This window comes from Malania oleifera, chromosome 3 (genome assembly GCF_029873635.1).
Source record: "Malania oleifera isolate guangnan ecotype guangnan chromosome 3, ASM2987363v1, whole genome shotgun sequence".
Classification (NCBI taxonomy): domain Eukaryota; kingdom Viridiplantae; phylum Streptophyta; class Magnoliopsida; order Santalales; family Ximeniaceae; genus Malania; species Malania oleifera.
The window spans coordinates 125,819,083-125,841,727 of record NC_080419.1 but is presented as its reverse complement, the minus strand read 5'-3'; the positions used below and the strand labels follow the sequence as shown (position 1 = coordinate 125,841,727).

General features: G+C 37.8%; 1 protein-coding gene across 1 annotated transcript; it reads left to right on the top strand.

The window, feature by feature from the left end:
- Window positions 1–235: 235 nt before the first annotated feature.
- On the top strand, window positions 236–22,526 carry LOC131150362 (acyl-coenzyme A thioesterase 2, chloroplastic-like). Its single transcript, XM_058101047.1, has 5 exons — window positions 236–1,169; window positions 14,914–15,091; window positions 20,353–20,825; window positions 21,715–21,843; window positions 22,170–22,526. The coding sequence occupies exons 1-5, from the start codon at window positions 456–458 to the stop codon at window positions 22,311–22,313; spliced, it is 1,638 nt and encodes a 545-aa protein (XP_057957030.1). The 5' UTR covers window positions 236–455; the 3' UTR covers window positions 22,314–22,526.
- Window positions 22,527–22,645: the final 119 nt, after the last annotated feature.

Sequence of the window (22,645 nt, the reverse complement as noted above, 5' to 3'; positions counted from 1 at the left end):
TATGCTTGAAGTAAGTAGGGTATATATAAAGAAGATAATAGATAAAGAGAAGATAGAGATATCTTATACAAGACTGGTTTCATATCATATTGTAATTCCTCTCGTGAAGTTTTGTTCCCATCCGCTCGTAAAGTAGATGAATCATGTAAATTTCTGTCTTTATCTTTATTTATTTATTTATTTTCCTATTCTTTTTTAATTTTATAACAGATTTTAGTTTGTAATTATTGTTCTCATAATTTTTTACAATGCCCGATTGCACCTTTAAAAAGTTCGAATGGCTATAACGGTGTGAAAACTTTTCTAGTCAAGTAGTCTGCGAAAATTCTTCTTTAAATCTCATCCAGACCAACCACAGCTTCCTCCTTGGGATACTGTTCTACCATGACCGATCTCATAGCTCCAAAGTTGAGTACAGCTTCTTCTTCTTCTTCTTCTTCTTCTTCCTCAATCAAATGATGATGAAACCACTGAGAAAACCACTCTCCTGGCCCCTCTTCAAATCATCATCGGTCGCCTCTTCCTTCATTCCCAAACCCCAAATTAAACCTTCCCTCCAAACACTTGTTTCACGCTTCCTCGATCTTGAATCTTCCTCTCCAGAACTCCCTCAAGTTGCTTCGCTTTCCTCTCCAAATTTCACACAAGATGAACCCGCAATTGCCCACTTGCCCAGTTCATCAAATCATCCAAAACCCATCGCCAAAAGCAACTTTCAAAATCCAATCCCGCCAAAACTCACTCAAACCAAGTTATTTTCGTCCACAGTATCCCCATTTCCCAAACCGCCAGACTCTGCATCTTCCAGTGCAGTCCCTGTTGTCTCCACTGTAACTCCACCATTCGAGAGCTCTCCGCCTATTGATGCAGGCTCCTCCATTCGTAAACCGATTAGCTTGTGGCCCGGAATGTACCATTCTCCTGTAACAAATGCTTTGTGGGAAGCAAGATCCAAAATATGTGAGAGGCCTGTCGATCTCCCAATTGAGGACTCTAATTTGCAAAGCGTATTGGTGACCAAAACGCCGTCGCAGAGTAGGACTGGTATTCTTTACAAGTTCTCGTCCGATTATATCCTCAGGGAGCAGTACAGGGACCCCTCTAATGAGATCAGAATTGGGAAATTGCTTGAAGATCTCGATGCTCTTGCTGGGACCATCTCCTTCAAGGTACATAGGCTTTTGAGATTTATACACTTTTTTCCTGGGTTTTGTGCATTTTGTCGATATTTGTTGTTGATTTTAGACTGTTGAAATTGTGATATTGGGATTTGTTTGAGACCCGAATATAATTTTGTGGTGATGTGTAATGTGTTTGTTCAAATTTACATCTTGATGGATCTGTTCTACGTGGAGTAATCATCTAGGAGAACTTCTGGCTGGGGTTTCTTTCTTTCTTTCTTCTTATTCTTCTTTTTTGGTGGGGTCAATTGGAGCACAAAAAAAAGAGGAGAAAAAAAAAAAGACTTCAAAATCAAAGAGCAAGTGGGTCCATCTCCCTCCAAATCCTAAGTACCCTTGAAAGACCTCTGGAAGATGACCCCTATAGTGGACGTGGATGTGTCTAGTGAGGGTAATGTTAAATACCCGATCCACAACTAGATTCCTTCTATATAACATGACATGATGAGAGAATCTAATCATGGGATAGTGTGAATAAAGAAATCAACACAGTGTTACTAGCTGGGGTTAAGCTTGATACCAGACAGAACTCTTTGAAAGAATTGAAGAATATCTGGGTCGGTTGGACAGTAGAAAGAAGTCTGAAACTCTCCCAGCTATACGGTCAAATTGGATTCCTATTGCATGTGATAGTAAACTTTGAAGTGATGAATGTCTTGGTGGAGTTCCGGAACCCCTCTTATTGTTGTTTTACTTTTGAAGGGGTAGACATGACTCCCACCATCGAGGAATATACGTCATTGTCATTCTTGCCGAAGACTCATTCACCTTGCGGGGGGACGTGGGGCGTATAGACACAATCTTGCAATAACTTTCAGAAGGGAATTATGGAGGGTAATTGAGGTCAAAGCTTAGAAGATAAATCGACAAATCGTAAAAGAAGCTAAAAGCATCACTTGGAAAAGCTTGAAGACTCTGATGGAAGGGGAAGAGAAAGAAGAGATTCATATGAAAATACTAGCCAGGGCCATCTACGGGTTGGTAATTTTTCCTAAGGAATTGGGGGTTATCGACTAAGAAATGACCTTCTTCATGGCTTAAGTTCAAAATGGGGTTAGCCCGATACCCGATATCCTGGCAGAAACATTCCGTTTCCTCAACCATTGCAGGATTCGAGGAAAAGGCTGATTGAGGTGTTGTATCCTAATGCTCTACGTCTGGTTCATGAGTCACATATCGTGGAAAGAAGGTCATTTTCATCCTGTATTCCCAAGCCTCCGGATTCCTTTAGTCGAATTTAAAAAGGCCAAATGGGAAGAATACCGGAACAAGCGAGAATGGAATGAAAGAATGCGTAATTGGGGAACAAAGGGGTTTGTATGCCAAGCTCTGTGGATGGGATACATTGACATGATCTACAAATGCGGAGAGTTTCCATGGGTCCCTTTATTAGGCCCATGGGGTGGGACAACCTACGCTCCTCTCATGCTCAGAAGGCAGCTAGGATCTTGTCAATTCATACCTATGACACATGGACTGGGCAGTTCACTGGGCAGTTCAGAGTTCACTTATGAGCAGGAAGGAGTCCAGAAGCAAAGCGGGAAGTTTGTGATAGCTTGGAAGACCATCCATTTGATTGACTCGGGTAAGCGTATGACAAGGATCCAGGGAGATTATTATAGGTGGAGTGCCATTACGATCAACCCTCAGATCGCAGATTTCTTGATAAACCGAGCGCAGGAAATTCCGAACTCACTGGTAGAATTCTTGTCAACTAATCAGTCCTAGATGAAAGAGGGAGAAGATGGTAGAACAGAATGGTAGAGGAAACTTCGTTTTGCTAAAGAGAAAGTCATGGAAGCCAAATTGAGTGCTAGGATGGCAAAGCGAAGAACGCACGAAATAATCCTCCAATGCCAGAGAAACGTGAAGCAAAAGATAGACAAGTGCATACAAGCGGAAGAGGAAATAATAGCCTTAAGGAGAAAGGAAAGGAGGCTCCAAATAGAGGCCGAGCTCAATAGGGTATTACTAAGAGCTGTTAAAGCAGAGAATGAAAGAAAATCTTGAGCCTTATAGGAACTCGAAGCTCTAGCACAAGAATGGGACCAAACAGTTGCGAGACAAAAGAAATGCATCTCGAACACTGAATTTTCAGACACTAGTGATCACTTGTCTAGGGCAATTTGAGCATGATATTTTGTAATGAAACTCTATGTAATGAAATTGGATGCAAATAATAAAAGTGATCTTGTTTACCATGTTTGCTTGCCTTGGAGTAATGAGGGCTTTTTCGGGAATTTTGGCAAAGTAGTCATTTAGTTTGAATTGCATAAAAATTCATTCACTTTGCACTTATTCATGCATTCATAATCCTATACTCATGAAAAAGAAGTTGCTTGTAGAAAAAGATCCGTCTAACAAAATCTAGAAGGCAACATTGAGCCCACTGTGCATCCCTACAATACTAGGAGAAAGACTAAAATCATGAGTGAGCACTTAGAAAACCGCATGATGGGCCTGGAACAATTCCATGAAGAAATAAGCCAAGATGTTAGGGAAACCAAGGAACAAATGAATAAATTGATGGAGCTAATGATCACTTCAAGCAAAGGAAAGATTGCCCAGGTTCCTGAAGTAGTAATAGAAGAAAAACCTTTGTACCCGCCAGGCTTCACTCTTGTTCATGGGCACCTGTCATGTCAGCCCGCTAACATGGCAACCGGCCTTGGTCCGAGCACACAGCCATTTGTGCCCACGATGTCATTTCTAGGATTCTCTTCTGTTGGGACACCCCCATTTGTGATCTTAGACTCTAGAATAGCTAAAGAACCGACTCTCAAATCAGAAGCTGAACGCAAATACGAGATACTAGAAGAGCGCCTACGGGCCATGGAAAGAACCAATTTGTTTGGATTGGTTGATGCTTTTGACTTGTGTCTGGTCTCTGGTCCCGAATGTAGTGCTATTGCCGAAGTTTAAGGTCCCGGAATTTGAAAAGTTTAATGGATTTAGATGCCCATTGACTCACCTAAGAATGTATTGCCAAAAAATGACAGCCTATTCTGATAATGACAAACTTCTGATTCACTGTTTCCAAGACAGCTTAACCGAGGCAGCTGTAAGATGGTATATTTAGCTAGACATGACCAAAATTTGTACATGGAAAGGCTTGGCTCATGCTTTTATAGCCTAGTACCGATATGTGATTGAGATGGCCCTTGACAGACTAACTTTGCAGAACATGGAGAAGAAAACCAGTGAAACCTTCAAAGAATATGCTTACCGATGGAGGGAGATTGCAGCTCAGGCACACCCCCTAGTAGAAGACAGGGAAGCTATTTTGCTATTTGTCAACACTCTCAGGGACCCATACTTCGGCCATCTAATTGGGAGTGCGCCTTAGAGTTTTGCAAATCTAGTCACTATAGGTGAAAGAATCAAGAGTGCCTTTAGAACGGGAAGAATGAAAAGTGCAGGAACATAACAGAACGCTGCCAAGAAATGGGTAGGCGAGAAAAAGGAAGGGGAAACCCAAATGATTTAGGGTGGCCCTTATCAGGAGAACCGTACCAGATGGGTAGGTAAGAGTACGACTTTTGAGCTTGTGGTCAACAAGATAGCACAATCAGGTGCATAACCACACATGATTTCTACCGGGCCTTCCCTAGCCCAAAGGCACAGAATCCGCATGTATCAGAGAAAATATTTACTAGAGAAACCAAGAAGATTGAGCCCATTCCAATGACTTATACAGAACTATTCCCACAACTAGTCGAAAGGCAGCTAGTTGCCCCTATCCCGGGGGTAATTGTGCACCCGCCTTTTACTAAATGGTACGATCCCGATGCACGGTGCGAATACTACGCCAATGCTCTTGGACATACCATTGACAGATGCTAGTCTTTCAAATACCGAGTTCAAGCATTGAGAGATGTAGGTTGGCTGGACACTAAGGAATCTAACGTGCATGGCAATTCCCTGCCTAATCATGGGAGCAATACAGTGAACGACATAGGGCGAGAAAATGACAAGGTGAAAAGGGAAAAAGTGGAACAGATTCAGTTGTCACTCGATGAGATCTATGGGAAGCTATGCCAAGTATGGTTGTTTGAAGAGATAACAGTTTGTCCCAAGGGGGCGGGGTGCAGTTGTCAGAACAAAACTAGTCCGTCAATGTAGGGTTGCGGGACATTTTGACGGTTCATACATAACCTCATGGATTTTGGGTGGATATAAATCTATACTAAAGGAGAGGACACGACAGTGCATACTATAGGAGGGGAGGGTTGTAAGGCCACGCATCCCTAGTACACGAACAAGCCTTTCATTCCTATCAATATCCAAAAAAATTCAACAATTTCAAGAGTAAGCAAGGGAACCGCCAAACTCACCATATCGGTCCCACGTCCATTTCCATATTAGAATAGCAAAGCGATACCTTGGAAGTACGGGTATGAAATCAATGATGGTGGTGTTATAGAGCAGGAGAGCACCAATAATGTTGTTGGTGTCAATGGGGTAACCCGCAGCGGGAGAGTCTACACTCCCGACTATTTGGAGAAGGAGAAAAAGCAAAAGGAAATGAAGCAGGCAGAAACCGGCAAGGCAATCAAGGAGCCCGTGTCCTACCAAGATGCTGTAGAATTCCTGAGAATCATCAAACAGAGTGAGTATAGTGTGTTAGATTAGATCAGTAAGCTTCCGGCCCACCTATCGGTACTCTCTCTACTTTTAAGCTCAGAAGCACATAGGAAAGCCCTTCTGAAAGTCCTTAATCAGGCCTACATCCCACAAAACATTAGCATAGAAAATTTCAATCATATAATTGGGAGTCTCACGACGGCCAATTATATAACATTCACTGATGAAGAGATTCCATCTAAGGGATGAGGGCATATTAAAGCCCTCCGTATCTCCACTCGATGCAAGGATCACATGGTAGCAAGAGTATTGATTGATAATGGTTCATCCTTGAACGTCATGCCCATGTTTACATTAGAGAAATTGCCGATTGACATCTCATATATGCAGCAAAGTAATTTGATTGTGAGGGCGTTCGATGGGACTCATAGAGAATCCATGGGAATCATCGAAATGTCTATGCAAATTGGCTCGATGACTTTCAATATTACATTCCAGGGCATGGCTATGTCACCCTCTCATAGTTGCCTTCTGGGAAGACCATGGATCCACATGGCTGGAGCAATACCCTCTTCCTTGCACAAAAGGGTAAAGTTCGTAGTAGAGGAAAAGATGATTTGCGTGTATGGAGAGACGAATTTGATGGTTACCAAACCTTCCACAACCCCGTATGTGGACGCAGCCGAGGAAATACCTAATGACTCTTTTTCATTCTTTTGAGGTTGTAAGTACAACCTATGTAGTTGAGGGCTGCCCGATCCCTCGACCCTGGATTTCATCTACAGCCAAAATGATTGCAATAGAAATGATTTGATCCAAATTTTGCCCAAGAAAAGGTCTGGGCAAGGACCTGTAGGGGACCCTGATTCCAATACAGTTTCCAAGGGTAGGAGGGTGCTTCGGACTGGGATATGTGTCTACCTTTGCAAAATGCAAAAAGATGGTTGATGAAAGGAAAGAAAGGAGAATAGCGTGTCTTACAAGACAAGTGAAGGGCCTGGGAAAGATGAAGATTCTTGCTTTGTCTGAAGTGTTCCAAAGTGGGGGAATGGTAGATCCAAATGGCTAGGTAGAAGTGGGGTTCGCAGAACAGGCATGTCAGAAAATCGAACAAGTGAGCATTTCCGTGGTTGATCCACCTGACACTGATAAAAGCGTGGAAAGTTGGGTTTATCCCATTGTAGCAGAAACAGAGCTCCAGAATTGGCATGAGTTCAAGTATCCCATCATGGCCGACACAATGTAATGCCACAGTAATTATGAGTTTCCTTTGTTTTTCTTTTTGTTGAATAAGAGGACAATGCTTAACTTTGTTTAAATCCTTTTTGGGCTTTAATGAAATAAAATTTGCATTTCAATTACATCTCATTGCATTCGTTTTGGTTACTTTTTCCAAATCTTGTTTGTTTTTTGCTTGTGTTCTATGCAGAAATACGGGAAATGGCTTTACTAGTACCAACGAGCCTGAAGTGGAAATTAACTTTGAGAATTTGATCGATAAGGCAGAAATAGAGGAAGAAGAACTAAATATACCTCCTAAAATGCAAAGAATGATGGAACTTGAAGAAAAACAAGCAGTTTCTAGTGAGGATCCCACTTTAATAATTAACTTGTGACTGAAAAGGAACCAAAACAAGTAGAGCACTATTTACAGATCGGGAAAAGAACAAAGTAATTGATCTTTTGCAAGAATACATTGATGTGTTTGCATGATCATACTAGGATATGCCGGGGTTGGACACAGATTTAGTAACACATAAGATACCCACTTATCTAGGTAGTAAGCCCGTAAAGTAGAAGCTGAGAAGAATGAGGCTAGAGATGTTAAAAATTAAAGAAGAGGTTAGGAAATAGTTTGAGGCTAGATTTCTAGAAATAGCTAAATATCTCGAATGGATGGCTAACATTGTATCCATAATAAATAAAAACGGAAAAGTCAGAATGTGTGTTGATTATAGGGATCTAAACAAAGTCAGTTCAAAGGATAATTTTCCACTTCCACAGATAGATGTTCTGATTGATAACACCACAAGACATTCTGTATTTTCCTTCATGGATGGATTCTCGGGATACAATCAAATTAAGATGGCACCTGAGGATAAAAAGAAAACGACGTTCATTACCTTGTATCTTTTGTTATAAGGTTATGCCATTTGGGTTAAAGAACGCTGGGGTAATATATCAACGAGTCATGGTGACATTGTTTCATGACATGATGCATAAGGAAATGGAGGTATATGTGGATGATGTGATTGTCAAATCCCGAGATAAAGAGGATCACATGGTGAATTTGAAGAAACTATTCAAAATATTGAGAAAATGTCAACTCAAGTTAATCCCAGAAAAAAATGCACTTTTGGTGTTACTTCAGGGAAATTGTTGGGATTCATGGTGAGTAGGAAAGGAATTGAGTTAGATCCAGACAAGATAAAGGTCTTTTAAGAAATGCCGATCCCCCAAACTGAAAAGAAGGTCAGGAGTTTCTTGAGAAAAAGCTAAATTACATTGCTTGTTTTATTTTTCAATTAACAACCACGTGCGAGACTGTATTCAAGCTTTTGTGAAAGAATAACCCTGAAAAATGGAACGAGGAATGCCAACAGGCCTTCAAAAAGATCAAAAGATATCTTTTGAATCCGCTTGTGATAGTTCCCTCAAGACCCAGGAAACCACTTATCTTGTACTTGGCAATCTCGAAAAAGTCAATGGGATGTGTATTGGAGCACACTCCGTTCACGAGTGGCACGTTGCAACAACTTGGCGATCCCGTTGGAGACTCTAGAGAGTTGAGCCATTTGTTAATTAGGAATTATCCCAAATATGAATTTAATGAGTCTTTTAATTACTCAATGATATTTTTTGAATATTGTTTGTATGATTGTGAATATTTAACTGTATTTATGATTGGAACACTTAATTACTACTCATTTGATGTGTGTCTAGACCAATCCTAGGCTAAGGAACTAGTAGTCTTGATTTGTTTTTACTAAAGTTGGGATCGGGAGTTAAGTTATGCGAGGGGAAGGTATCAACACCCCCTACGCACCCGTTCGATGAACGGTACCTAATTAATTATGAATTATCCCTAAATTGAATTTGATGGTCTTTAATTAACTCCTTTAAAAGGGTATGGAAATTAAAGTGTAATTTAGGAATGTCTAATAAGACCTCCAAACGAGGGGATCTTGTTAGATAAACCTCCCTCAAAAGCTAATACAAGTAAGGTCTGAAATATCCCATTACTCATTTTTAAAATCATAGGGACGCACCCGAGCAAAAAATTGGAAAAAATAAGGAAATTTGGAACCAAAGAGTCTTTAGAAGTATCCCAAATTTTATGAGATTTTTCAAAAATTTTCTAGAATTTTTTGGGATTTTAAAAAACTTTTTTCTAATTTATTTCGGCTCAAAACAGCTCAAAAATATTTTTTCTTATTTTTCTGGCTTTCAAAATATTTTTCCTGATTTTTCACTATTCTAATTTCTTCCCATTTTTAAAATTGAAAATCCGATTAAAATTTAAATTGAAAATAAAATAATAAATGATTAGAAAAACAAAAAAAAATTGTTCAGAAAAACCAAATGCTAAATGGAGGGAGACTTAAATATGCAAATATCTAAAGGTTCATAACAAGGAGACCAAATCGATTTTACACATCCATTCAAAATTAAGAGGCATACTAATCAAAAGAGACCTCACAATCATACGAGTTTTCAAAAAAAAAAAAAAAAGCAGCCATAACCCTAAAACCTTGAATGAATATAAGTAAGCCTTGGAGGAGTACTTAGCAGCCCATGCTGCTGTCCCTACTAAAACCCAGCCCATCCCTTAAGATGAGACCCTAAGAAAACCTAGAAACACTACACACACACAGCAGCCCATGAAGACTCAACTGAAGCTCTTAAAATAAAACCCTCTGTCAAACCAAAAGAAACCATTTGGAAGTACCATACAGCAGCCCATGCTGCTGCTTAAAGACAACACAGCAGCTCATACTGCTGTCTTGAAAAATCCAGTTATAGCCCTAAATAAAAAAAACCCTGATAAACCTAATGAATCCTAGAAAGTACCACCCACACAGCAGCCCATGCTACTGCCTAAACAAAGACTCAGTTTGAACTCCTAAAATAAAACCTGAACAAGCCTAATGAAACCCTTAGAAGCATCACACAGCAGCCCATGCTGCTATCCAAATAAAAACCAAGCTATAACTCTCAAAATAAAAACCTAGGCAAGCCTAATGAAACCCTAGAAAACCAACACACAGCAGCCCATGCTGTTGACTTAATATAACCAGCTATAACCCTTAAAATAAAACACTTAAATGGACCTTAGAAACACCACACAGCAGCCTATGCTGTTATCCAGATAAATAAAAAAACCAACTATATTCTCAAATTAAAGACCTAAGCAAATCTAATAAGACCCTAGAAGCACCACACAGCAGCCCATGCTGCTGTCCAAACAAAAATCCAGCTGTAGTTCCTAAAATAAAACCTAAATAAATCTAATGAAATCCTAGAAAACCAACACACAGCAGCCCATGCCGCTGCCTAAATAAAATCAGCTATAACCTTCAAAATAAAACACTTAAATGGACCTTAGAAAAACCACACAGCAGCCTATGCTGTTATCCAAATAAAAGCCATGACTCTCAAAATAAAAACCTAAGAAAGCCTAATGAAACAACCACACAGCAGCCTATGCTGTTACCCAAATAAAAGCCATGACTCTCAAAATAAAAATCTAAGAAAGCCTAATGAAACCCTAGAAAACCAACTACATAGGTGCCCGTGCTGCTGTTTAAATATAACCTGGTTGTGTCTCTTAAAATAAGATACAAATAACCTTAATGGAACCTTAGAAAAACCAGCACAGCAGCCCACACTGCTGTATAAAAAATAAAAATAAAAATAAAACCAGCTATAACTTTAAAACTATCCCCCCCCCCCCCGAACCCCCCCCCCCCCCCCGGGCGGATAAACCTAATGAACCCTAGAACCACCACACAGAGCAGCCCACCCCAAGCAGCCCCAACGTATGCAAACAGCAGCCCTATCAGCTGCTGCCCACAGACCACTTGCCATCCTGACAACCAGCAGACCTGCAACTCCTGCTAGTCTGCTATGGCTCACAGTTGCTGTTGTTTGCAGCACCCTGCAGCCCCACGAAACGAACCCCTATGACTTTCCTTGCCGCCCAAGGCAGTCTTCCAAGACCTGCCCTGCCGCCATCCTCTTCCTTGTAAACCCTAATTGTTGAAATTGGTGTGATCCCAAGAGAGAGGGTTGAATTGGGTTTTAAAACATTTTGGCTAATTTAAACTTTTACCGATTCACCACATGTCATATCCCATTCAATGTACATGTGTATGTAAAATAATTTTAACAATGAAAGTAAACATACACATGTGCAGTATATCTTATTTAAATCAAATGTGTGTATGCAAATAATTATGACATTAAATAAACATTCACACACATGCTGAAATTAAAGTGTAGAAATTTAAATAAGATAGATAGAGAGAGAGTGACACAAATTTGTTATCAAGGTTCGGCCAATACTGCCTACGTCGCCGCCTTGGGCATATCCTCTAAGGATTTCACTATCTCTACTCACTTAAATGGGCGGAGCAGAAGTCGTTACAACCTCTCCTTACGGGGCGAGGTAAACCCCAGTTCAATTATAAGGCTGAGCCCAACTTGTCTCCCTTACAAGGCGGAGTCTCTCCAGTTCAATTTCCCAAGTGAATCCAATCGGTTTCACTTACGGGGTTGAAACTCCCCAGTTCAATTCACGGGCTGAACCCAATCGGTCTCACTTATGGGGCTGAGACTCCCCAGTTCAATTATGGGCTGAACCCAATCGATACAATAAAAATATTTTTGTACATAATAATGTTTCTGAAAATACAAGCAAAGATGTACACGTTTAAGCTCTACAATGTACTCTCTAATATGATATGATTTATGCTCAGTAGAGAAAGGGTGTTTTCTCAAAACAATATTTTGAATTTTTGAGAAATGATGTGTATGATAAAATACTCAAAGATATGACCCTAATAAAATTCTCCCAAGAATATATTTCAATAAAAATATAGGAGAATCTAGGGTTTGCTTTTCAAATAGTTTTTACACAAATAAAATATATGAATATGTATATAAGATAAATATGTTCTCCAATATAGAGTTTTGCAATAAAAGATTATTTGGAGAATCTGGGATTTGAGCTCATAAATATTTGTGCAATAGAAAATTTCTCCCAAGAAATTTATGAAGAAAATAATCGAGAGAAACTTTAATCCAACTCTCAAAAATAATTTTATGAAAAACAAAGCTTATGTAAGAGTGGATGATCTAAAGCAAATGCCCACACAAAAATTTCTCTTTCAAAAATGATTTTGCAAGAGTAATAAGTAAAAGAGATTAGGAGAGTAAAATAAATTTGCCCCAAAGAAAAGATTTTTCAATAAAACATTGTTTGGGGGAACTTTGACTAAGAAAAAAATTTGAGAGAAAAATATGGTTAATCAAAATTACTAATCTAAGCAAATGAAGGGGTATATATAGAGTTTTAGGAAAATATGACCGTTGGGGACACGGAGGTCATTTTAGAAAAAAATTAATGATATTTAATTAAAAATAATCTCGTTTACCTGCGGTAAAAAATTGACCAACTCGAGAGATTCAGTCGACCACTTATAGAAGTTAGGTCGACCAAGGCTAATTTGAACTGCAAGTTTGGTCGACCATATCAGGGTGATTCTGAACCCTATGGGGGTTCAGTCGACCCAGGTAAAAGGCTTGGTTGACCATCTATGAAGTTCGGTCAACCATGGTGTTTTTGAATTGTGAGTTCGGTCGACTAAGTAGTTGGAAAAGTATATTTTTATAGTTCGGTCGACCAAAGAAGGTTAGTTCAAAACAGGTCGGTTAATCAAGGCAAGTCAAACTGTTAACTTTCTCTCTATTCGGTCGACCAAGGCATTTAACACACCAAGAGGTCGGTTGACCGAGCATTGGTCAACATTTTGACTTCGGGCAAGTTCGGTCGACTGAGCTGATTAAAGCTCGAACTGGTTGATCGACCGAGTGCATTAACAATTAATATTTTGTTCAAAAAATCCAATGTCAGTCGACCTTCGATTGACCAAAGTCCGTTTTTGCCCCAAATTTGACCCTAAAATATTTCTAAATCTTTTTTGTAATTTTAGTCTTTTAGGAAAAAGTTTACTGTGAAGTGTGTTGGTCCCTAGGGTCTGTCTATGGTCATTCTAAGCATTTTATCCATATCATTCAGATGCATGCATTATTACAGACCAATTAATAAAATATTAAATGCAATATAGATAACATCAAAATGTCTTCTTCTTTTGCTTTTTATTTTCTATGGAATTCACCAGGAGTGTGAGCTTTATGTCCGTATTGGTTTCCATTTTCCGGTATCTTATGTTCGTGCTGAAATGAAAACTTGTTCACACACTAAATGCATACATAAGATACATATGCTTTGTTAGTATCAAAACAGGGATCGGACTCAAAAAGTTAACACTAAACCTAGTTTGGCCACCTAAGATAGCCTGCTCAATCTGCTTGTGCTGCTGCTGCTGCGTTTCTTGCTGCTGCTGTCTGCAACACCCAGCTGCTTCCAAACTACCAGCCGACCCTAGCAATCCTCCATGCGGTTGCTGCTGCACGCCCTTAAAACCCTATCTATCTTTGACATGAAATTTTTTTTTTTAAAGAAAACAATAAGTTAACATGATATGAAAGGGATTACCTTGAGAATCCTAGGGCTGCCTCCCCCTTCTCTTGGATGCTCCAAGCTTTTCTCTCTTTTTTTTCCTTGGGTGGCTGTGTTCTCCTAGGTTGCTGCCTCCTTGTGAATCTGAGGGCTGCCTCCTCCCTTCTCTGTGATGCTCCAAGCTTTTCTCTCTTATTTTCCTTAGGTAGCCGTGTTCTTCTAGGCTGCTGCCTCCTTCTTTCTTCTTCAATTGGGCCCTAATTGCCTCCTCCCTTGTTGTTTTTCTCCTCTTGCAGATGCCCCTATTTATAGGGTTAGGGCTTCGTCCAACATTAAAATCAAATCAAACCATCTTAGGCTATAAATCAACTCTTCCCCCATTACCTCTTTCCAAATTTCCAGTCTTTCCATGCGTATGCTTTCCAATTCGCAGAAAGTTTCCATCATAGGCTCAACTGGATGTCTCCTATTGATTTCTTTCCATGTGAATCTCAATCAGATAAATTGAATTAGGAAACAAATCATCCTTCTTTATTGCAAATCATTCAAGTTTGAGAAATAAATCATTCAATTTTATTGCAGATCAATTGATTTTAAGAAAAGAATCTCCTGTCTTTAATTGTTGATTTTCCTCTTACTTCTTTTTTTTGTGCATGTGTAGGTGCCAGCCGAACCAAAATGAATATTCCGGCATATTCCCTTTTGTATTTTTCTTGTATTTCCCTATATTTTGTATATTTATGATGTATTTCGAAAACAAAATGTACAATTTTGTTAAATTAGGTCCGAACAAAATGGGGTGTCTACAGTAACAAGCCTATACGCAATAATTTAGGCATAGCACTGGTTGAAGATGAGATAGGGGAGGGGCGATTTAGATGGTTTAAGCATTTGAAATGTAGGCCTAGTACAACACCTATGAAGAGGAGTTAGTTATTGTTTCTGACATGAAAAAGAGTAGGGGTAGGCCTAAAATAACTTGGAATAAGGTAGTGAGAAAGAATTTAATACCCCTTAATCTATTAGAGGAAAATGCTCTCGAACGGGTGAATTGATGGAAAAGGATTCATGTAGCTAACTTCACCTAGTGGGACTTAAGGCTTGTTGTTGTTGTTGTTGTTGTTGTTGTATGTGTTACATGTCACATAGTTGCAATATTGTGAAACTTTGCAAAGAGGAGTTATATGAGATGTGAAGTTCTAGACTGTTGCTTTACCAATTGTCTGCTGCACCTGAACCCAATGATTATTATTATGGGTAGTTGCTCAGAAAAAAGCTTTCTAGGTCTAATATTTATGCTCACAGGATTACTGCACATGTTACCTTTATTCATGTTTCAAAATTGTCCTCCAAGTAATAGAAGATTTGGTAGTTCCGTTATTTATTTGTGCATTTGTGGACCAGCATTGTGTCAGTGATGATAACACAACAAGGCCCCTATTATTGGTCACTGCATCTGTTGACAAGATGATTCTCAAGAAACAAATCCGCATTGATGCTGATTTGGAAATAGTTGGTGCAGTTACTTGGGTCGGGCGATCGTCCATGGAGATTCAACTAGAAGTGATTCAATCACTTCAAGGTACCAACATTTTTTTCCCAATTACTATACTTTGTTTTAAACTTTTAGTTATGGCTAATGGAATTTTATTCTGATTTTATCTTTGATACTCTAAACTTGAACTTCAAATTCTTAATTAGCTAAGTATTGCTCTAGGATGACATGTTTCCAAATGTTGTTCAAGAAGTTCTATTTAGATGTACGTCAAACCATTGTTGGTGCTTTTATGTTATGTTTCATTTATAGAATGTCTATTCTTCATAATAAAATGGTTATAATAAAAGAATTTGATAGTTTACATAAATATGTTAGTACCATAAAGCAAATGAAAATGCAAAAATGAAAGTATAACAGGGAATAGACAAGGGATAATTATTAATGCCAATTTTGTTCCTATTCCATGTTGGATGGAATAATACAAAGTTTTACATGAGTGACTTCTTCTAAACTGTTATATCCCTATACAATTTTCATCGTCTATCATCCTATTTCTAGGAATAAGTATTATGTCAAACTAAATGTAACCTTAGATTTTCAACCAGTTAAGTGGGGTCCTATCCCATCTAGATTTGAGAATATGTGGTTTACCCACCATTCTTTAGGGAGAATGTGAAAAATTAGGGGTAAAGTGTCAAGTTCAGGGTGGCTGTTTTAAATTTATGAAAAAATTGAAGTTTGTGAAAGAATAAACCAAAAAGATGGAATAAAGAGATTATGGGAGACATAAAAGAGCATTTTTATTTATTTTCTGATATTGAAGGTTTGGATAGATTGGAAGAGAGATTCATCTTAGTGATGATTTGTACGCATTAGTTGGAGATAGAAGTTAGGGTCATGTGCTAAAAGAGGAGGATTGTAATTCTAGATTGTTCCATCAAGTGGCTAATGGGAGAGGAGGAGGAGAAGTCTTATTAAGGATCTCAATTAGATTTTGATGCTTGATAAGAGACCACAAGCAAATAAGGAGGCTTTTATAGAATTTTTATTTTGGGGAATGTCAAGATCATGATCAAGGGATTCTTTTAGAGGGTTGGACAAGGGATTACTTGTCCTTAGGGGGGTCATATCGCTCTTATTGATTTGCATCTTCCAACATCCATTTATTCTTTGCCCCTTTTTAGAGTCCTTGTCAATGTTGCTAAGAATTTGGAAGATCATATGGTCAAGTGAGGGTGAAAGAGGGATGATCTTGTTAGCTACAATGTGGCTAGGGAATCTAAGGTAATGGGGTTAGTAATTTGGTGCGTAAAAACCTCTCTATAGAGGTTAAATGGTTGTAGAGATTCCCCTTAGAGGTTGATTCCTTATGGCATGAGGTTATGGCAGCAAGTTTGGTACTTATTGAGATGGGTGGGATGAGAGAGGGAGTGGAAATTTTTCTCATGCAAGACCATGGAAATTTGTGCTTCAAGTTTCTCTTTTGTTCTTTCATCTCACCCCCATATCATGGTTGGTACCATAGTTGTTAGAATCTTATGATTTGCAATTTGAATCTTACGGTGTTATCAATTCCACACCAAATCAATTTGAATCTTATCAAATAATAATAAAAAAAACCAAATCATTGCCGAATCTATCGACTCAATCAATCTGAATCAATCAGTTCACATGATTTTGAATATATCATATACAGTTGAGTCTCACGACCTGGCTTGGTTAAAACCAAAAAATAGTTTTTTTATTCTTGATTGCTTATATATATACTATTGCCTTCCATTCCTTCTTACATTGGTCCTATGCTAAAAAATAAGAGAAAACAATACCTTATTTCTTTTGTCACTCTTGGAGGAGTATAGCGTTCGACCATTGAAAAGAAAGAGCAGTGTCAACTAAGATAGTACTCATGTTTCAGTATGGTGTTAAGATTCAAAGGTTGGTTTTTTTCTTCAGTAATTATTTCAATTATTCATCAATTTTTTTTCAAGTTACTCTTTTTCTTTTTCTTTTTTTTCAATTAGAGAAAGCATATGCAAGAAATATTTCATGGTTTCTTGATTCCATCCCTCAAACAACGTAAGGTTTAATTTCTTAAAAGGTTTTTTTTTTTTTTTTCTCCTTACTTTTATTGTTTAGAAAACATACACATGACATGATTTTTTGTACTGATTCAATTTAATTTAATTATACTATTTTGTTTGTTGTACATTCATGTGTATTAGTGCATGTTATGTGTAATTGATTTTGAAAATTTGTATTGTATTGAATTGTACTATTCGATTCGATTTTCAATTCTTAATTCCTAAAATTAGAATTTTGATTCACGATCCAAATCTGATTTGACAACTATTGTTAGTACTACTATAAGATTCAATTTTAGAAGATTTGTGGGTGGGTGAAGTTTCTTTGGAAAGCCTTGCTGCCTGACCTTTTTTGGCTTTCTTGTTCATAGTGCTGCAGTTGCATCCTTTTATTCCTTGGAAGGGGGCCTCTCTTTCTTGGGATTTCAGCTTTTTTTTTTTTGTCCGGATTCTTAATGAAAGCAAGGTTGATTAGCTAGCTATTTCGTTGGGAGTTTTGGTTCTTTTGTTCCTCAATTGAGGTGCAATATATAGATTGGTTAGGGGTTACTTCTGGCTTCTTTCATCTAAACCATTTTCTTCACTTATTGAAGATTTTATTTTGTCCTTTTCCTCCAAATAGTGTCATTTGGAAGGCTAAGGTCCCTTTAAGATCAATGCATTTACTTGGACTTCGACTCTTAACAAGATTAATGCAAATGATTTACTAGATAAGGAGTATATAAGGCTATTAGTCTACTATTTGCATGATTTGTTTAGGGTCTAATGAGACTAATGGGTATTTTTTTCCTCATTGTTGGGTGGCTAGACTACTTTGGGCATCTCTATTCTCTATTTTTGGTGAAGTCTTGGTAAAACCACAAGATGTTGATGATTTCATGCTGGTGCAGTTTTGGGGTTTTGGGAGAGGTAAAAGGGGTAATTTTTTGTGGAATTGTGCTGTGTTTGCTATGTTGTGGACTTTGTGGCTTGAGAGAAATGTAAGGATTTTAATGACAACGCAACATCATCCTAGTTGTTATGGGGTAGAATTGTTTTCCTCGGTTCTTTTTGGGTGCTTCCTTTGGGTGTGTTCTGGGTTTTTCTCTTGCAAAAGTATTGGAGGCAAATAGGACTTTTGTTGCTTATTGTTGATTGGTACAGCTTGAGTTTATTGTTTCCTTCTTTGGTTTGATCTGGCTACCATGTGAAAATTTAGCTGTTTTGGTTTTATCTTAGTGACATAGGCAGTCCTGTACACCATTGTGTAAGAATACAAGGATAGAGTCAAGGTCTTAAATTTTGAAGCTCCAAAAGTACGGAAAGTTTGACAGAATTTCAATTTCGATGTCAATTTCGATTTCGATTTGAAAAAATGACGGAAATTAGTGGTAAAGCATGGAATTCTTTGTGAAACTTTAGAAATGGTTAACAAACATAATAATATAAGTTTTAGTACTAATATATTACAAATTAAATACATCTATGTTTTGTATGAGGTGGAAAAGTTGTAAAATAGTCCGTGTATCAAATATATTTGTAAGATAATGTACATTAAACATATTCAGTTAATACTAATGAAATTCATAAATCATTGAAATATTATTTATTATACAAATAATGATAATTTAGACATAAATGGTTAAATAAAATGTTACTATAAGTTTATTTTTTCATATAATTTCAAAAGCCTTTGTAATAATCTTTTGTTTCAATAAAATAAATTAGGATAGAAATTTCACTTCACTCCTAAATTTCTCATTTGAATTCTAACGAAATTTCATCGTATGGTTAAAATTTCGACAAGTTTCGCTAAAATTTTCAGATTTCGATAAATTTCGGATGATTCGATGAGATTTCGAAGGAAATTATGCAAGACAGAAATCGACTGCCATTTTGATTTCGTGGGTGACAGAAATCGCAAATTTTGACAATTTTGTGGAAATTTAAGACCATGGATAGAATGCCCTTTCATATATCATTCTGTTTGACATACTCAAAACATTTTGACAAATGCCACTTTCGTTACTTCAAACTTTTTTGAAAAAAATTAAATGTGCATTTAGGTACTTGGTTCCTCTATCTGCAGTGATACCAACACACTTATATAATTGGAAATTAAGCAGACTATTTTGAGACTGGCAAGAGCTGAATTTTGCTAAGAAAACTTCAATCGGTAGTTGGGGCTTCCCCCATCTCAGATCTGTCATAAGCTCTTCCTCATTTGCCCGTAGAGAAGAGAAGAAACATGATAAACACTGACAGTGCTTCTAGGTTGCACTTGAATGCTATGTTTGCTGTGTCCGGGAGTGAAAAGGAACAGGAAAAAATGTGCCATTCTTTCACTTGTTTTGTTAATTGGTAAGGGAGAAAATGCTGATTACTTGATTTAATAGTAAATTTTCTTTCTGTCTAGTTTTCTCTCACTTTTGTATGGGAAGGAAAGTCCCATTTCCATCAATTTTTCTTTCCTTAATTAGCTTTACACCCTACCAAATGAAAGGAACAGATTTTTCATTCGTCATTTCCTTGATCTCTCTTTTCTTCCTTCTTCGTACCCTCCAACCGAATGCAGTGTAAGTAAGGTCAGAGGGTTGGAAACTCCATGAGGAATTTTTAGCATGAATTTAGTGGCAAAAAAATTAAGGGCACAAATTATGTACTTCTTTTGATGCTTGTATATTTTTTATCATTTCATTGTGCTAATCTTGGCATTTCTGATTTTATCATAGCCTTTGGTGATTAAATTATTTCCATTCTTATACATGGTATCTGCTCTGTTCTATTCAAGTAATGTTATCCATTTTCTTTTTGCGAAGTCAGCTCTTTTAGAACTTCTATGGCAGAGTGTTGTTAGTTGGGTTGGGCATCCCCTGCATCATTTTGGAAGTAGATTTTTTTTTTTCTCTAAGTAGTTTCTTCCTCCTTTTTCCTTATTTTTTTCATGGCCTCACCAGTCAAAGTTTATGAGGGAAATAAATATAAGTTCAAGCCTTGCCCATGATTTCTTTATAATTAATTGTTTATATCCTTTCAATTGTCTCCAGATAATCATTAGATTTTGTTTATTTTTTCAGTCAATAAGTCACTGCTATTTTCTATCTTCATAACATGACTGATACACGGTAAAAGACGCATACCTTTTATTTCATAGAGAGCACATGCTGCTTCTTCGTATCCCAACAGATACAACTCCACTATGTTCTTGTATTTTTCATTTTTGATCAATTTAGCACTGGCACCAGGGTCATCTCATCTCTTCCAAATATGAAACGTTTTTCACAGAGAATTCTAATCCGTCATCAGACTCATTAGCCCTTGTAGCAAATTTCACATTTGTGGCTCGTGACTCTAAGACTGGAAAATCTGCTCCAGTCAACCAGATTTCACCTGAAACTGAACATGAAAAATTGCTCTGGAAAGAGGCAGAAGAAAGGAATAAGATGAGGAAAAAGAAGAAAGGAGAACGTAAAAAGGAGATTGAGATTGAGGAAGTAGACCGGCTCAAAGAATTGTTGGCTGAAGGGAGGATATTCTGTGACATGCCAGCCTTGGCAGACAGAGATAGCATTCTTATAAGGGACACCTGCCTCCAGAATTCTCTCATCTGCCAGCCACAGCAAAGGAACATCTACGGTCGGATTTTTGGAGGATTCCTGATGCATAGGGCATTTGAATTGGCATTCTCCACAGCATATGCTTTTGCAGGCATGACTCCATGCTTTTGGGAAGTAGATCATGTTGACTTTTTAAGACCTGTGAGTAGCCACCTGATGCCTGCTAGAATCTAAAATACTATTCATATGACTATATTAACTCCTTGTAGTGATTTTTGCATGTCACCTTAAGTTGCAAGTTGCAACCCCCCTGAACTTGGACCCTGTTAGCAGATTCTCATAAGACAATTGTTAAAAAGTAGGATATGAAATTTTCTTTATTGTCATGCAATTTTTGGTAGCTCTTGTGATGAGAATTTGTGGGTTTCAAATTTGATGGTCAGTAAACTTCTAGAGTAAGGGCTTTGATGTATTAAAAAACGAAATAGAACATTACTAAACTTACAGAGTAATATGCCTTTGACACATTACAAATTGCATTTTCATTTAGGCAGATTCCTGATTAATGGGGTGGGAAATAAAAATCTCAGTGAGGGTGAGCATTGACCCAATGATAGCTGTTAGACCAAAACCTAAAAGGTCTAAGGTTCAAGTTGTGGAAACAGTCTCTCTAAATGTGTAGGTGTGTGGTTGGGTACACCCCAAAGCCCATGCGTCTAAGCCTTGTACTTGTCCACTGTGGTGTTTTTTTCACGAGTGATTTAACAAAATTTGCATCAGCCATGCTATTGAGGTATGCCTATAGTGTAGAATTATGGTTGATTTGGTTGCTAGAACAAATAACTGTTTTGAAGAATTGGAAACTTTTCCCATTTCTGAAAATGTAAATGGGAAAAGTTTCCATTCATAATTCACTTACACACCTGCAATCAAAACTAGGTTGAGGAATTAGGGCAGCCCAAGGTTTTGTTTGATTCGTCACTGGAAACTGAAGATGAGTCCAATGAGATTACTGCTTTCATTCCAAGACTCCGCAACTCAAGCTTTTATAACTAGAGGTGGGGTTTTTTTTTTTTCTTGGTCAATGCAGGTGGATGTTGGGGATTTCCTCCGTTTCAAGTCTTGTGTTCTGTACACACAACTTGAGGATCTGGCTCAACCTCTGATCAATGTGGAAGTTGTGGCTCATGTTACAAGGCCTGAGCTCAGAGCTAGCCAGGTGAGTCCTCGAAGAGAAAACAGGAAGCAAAAAAGGGCATATCTTTAGCACCAAATCATTTTCTTCTCTCAAATTTTGAATGCTTGGACATAATTAAGTTAGTTTAAAATTTTCAACAAAGAAGTGAAAAAAATTGAAATCTTCCCAACGCCATTTGGGGCACTATTAATCTTTTATTGCCACCAAAGTCAAGTCACTGGCAATAAAAATTAGCCCATTTTGTTAGAAATAAGACCTTATCTGATATTCTATGTCAGATTAACTGGTTTATTTTTCTGTAATTTATGAGTTTGTCTTTGTTGCATGTGTTTGCCAATTTTAATTAGGTTTCAAACAAGTTCTACTTCACGTTCACAATCCGTCCGGAGGCCATGAAAAATGGGTTGAAGATTCGGAATGCTGTTCCAGCTACAGAAGAGGAAGCACGGCGAGTGCTCGAGCGTATGGATGCTGAGAAAGCTCGCATCTAGTAAAATGATGAACATATTCAATTTAAGAAAATGATGAACTGATTGATGCTGAGCACTCACATTCAGGAAACACGAACAGATTTGCACTTGGATAAGGAAACAAGCAAGAAAGGAATGACCAGAGAGGAAAAATATATATGTACAATTCACATTATTATCAGTTATTTTTTTACCATAAAAAATGAGAAAGAAACCCAAATTTCATGAACGCAATCCATTCATTGAGCATAATTTACAGGAACGGCCCAACTCCTTGAAAAGGAAATTGATAAGAATTCGTCCCTAGAACCTTCAAAGATGTTGAGATGTAAGGTGACTGGATATTGTCTCAA

Bases quoted from the DNA above. Each gene is read 5' to 3' on its own strand.
- LOC131150362 (XM_058101047.1), top strand. From the start codon at position 456: ATGATGATGAAACCACTGAGAAAACCACTCTCCTGGCCCCTCTTCAAA. The intron at 15,092-20,352 runs GTACCAACATTT...CGTTTTTCACAG, and splicing joins AGTGATTCAATCACTTCAAG to AGAATTCTAATCCGTCATCA. The intron at 20,826-21,714 runs GTGAGTAGCCAC...TGGTCAATGCAG, and splicing joins ATGTTGACTTTTTAAGACCT to GTGGATGTTGGGGATTTCCT.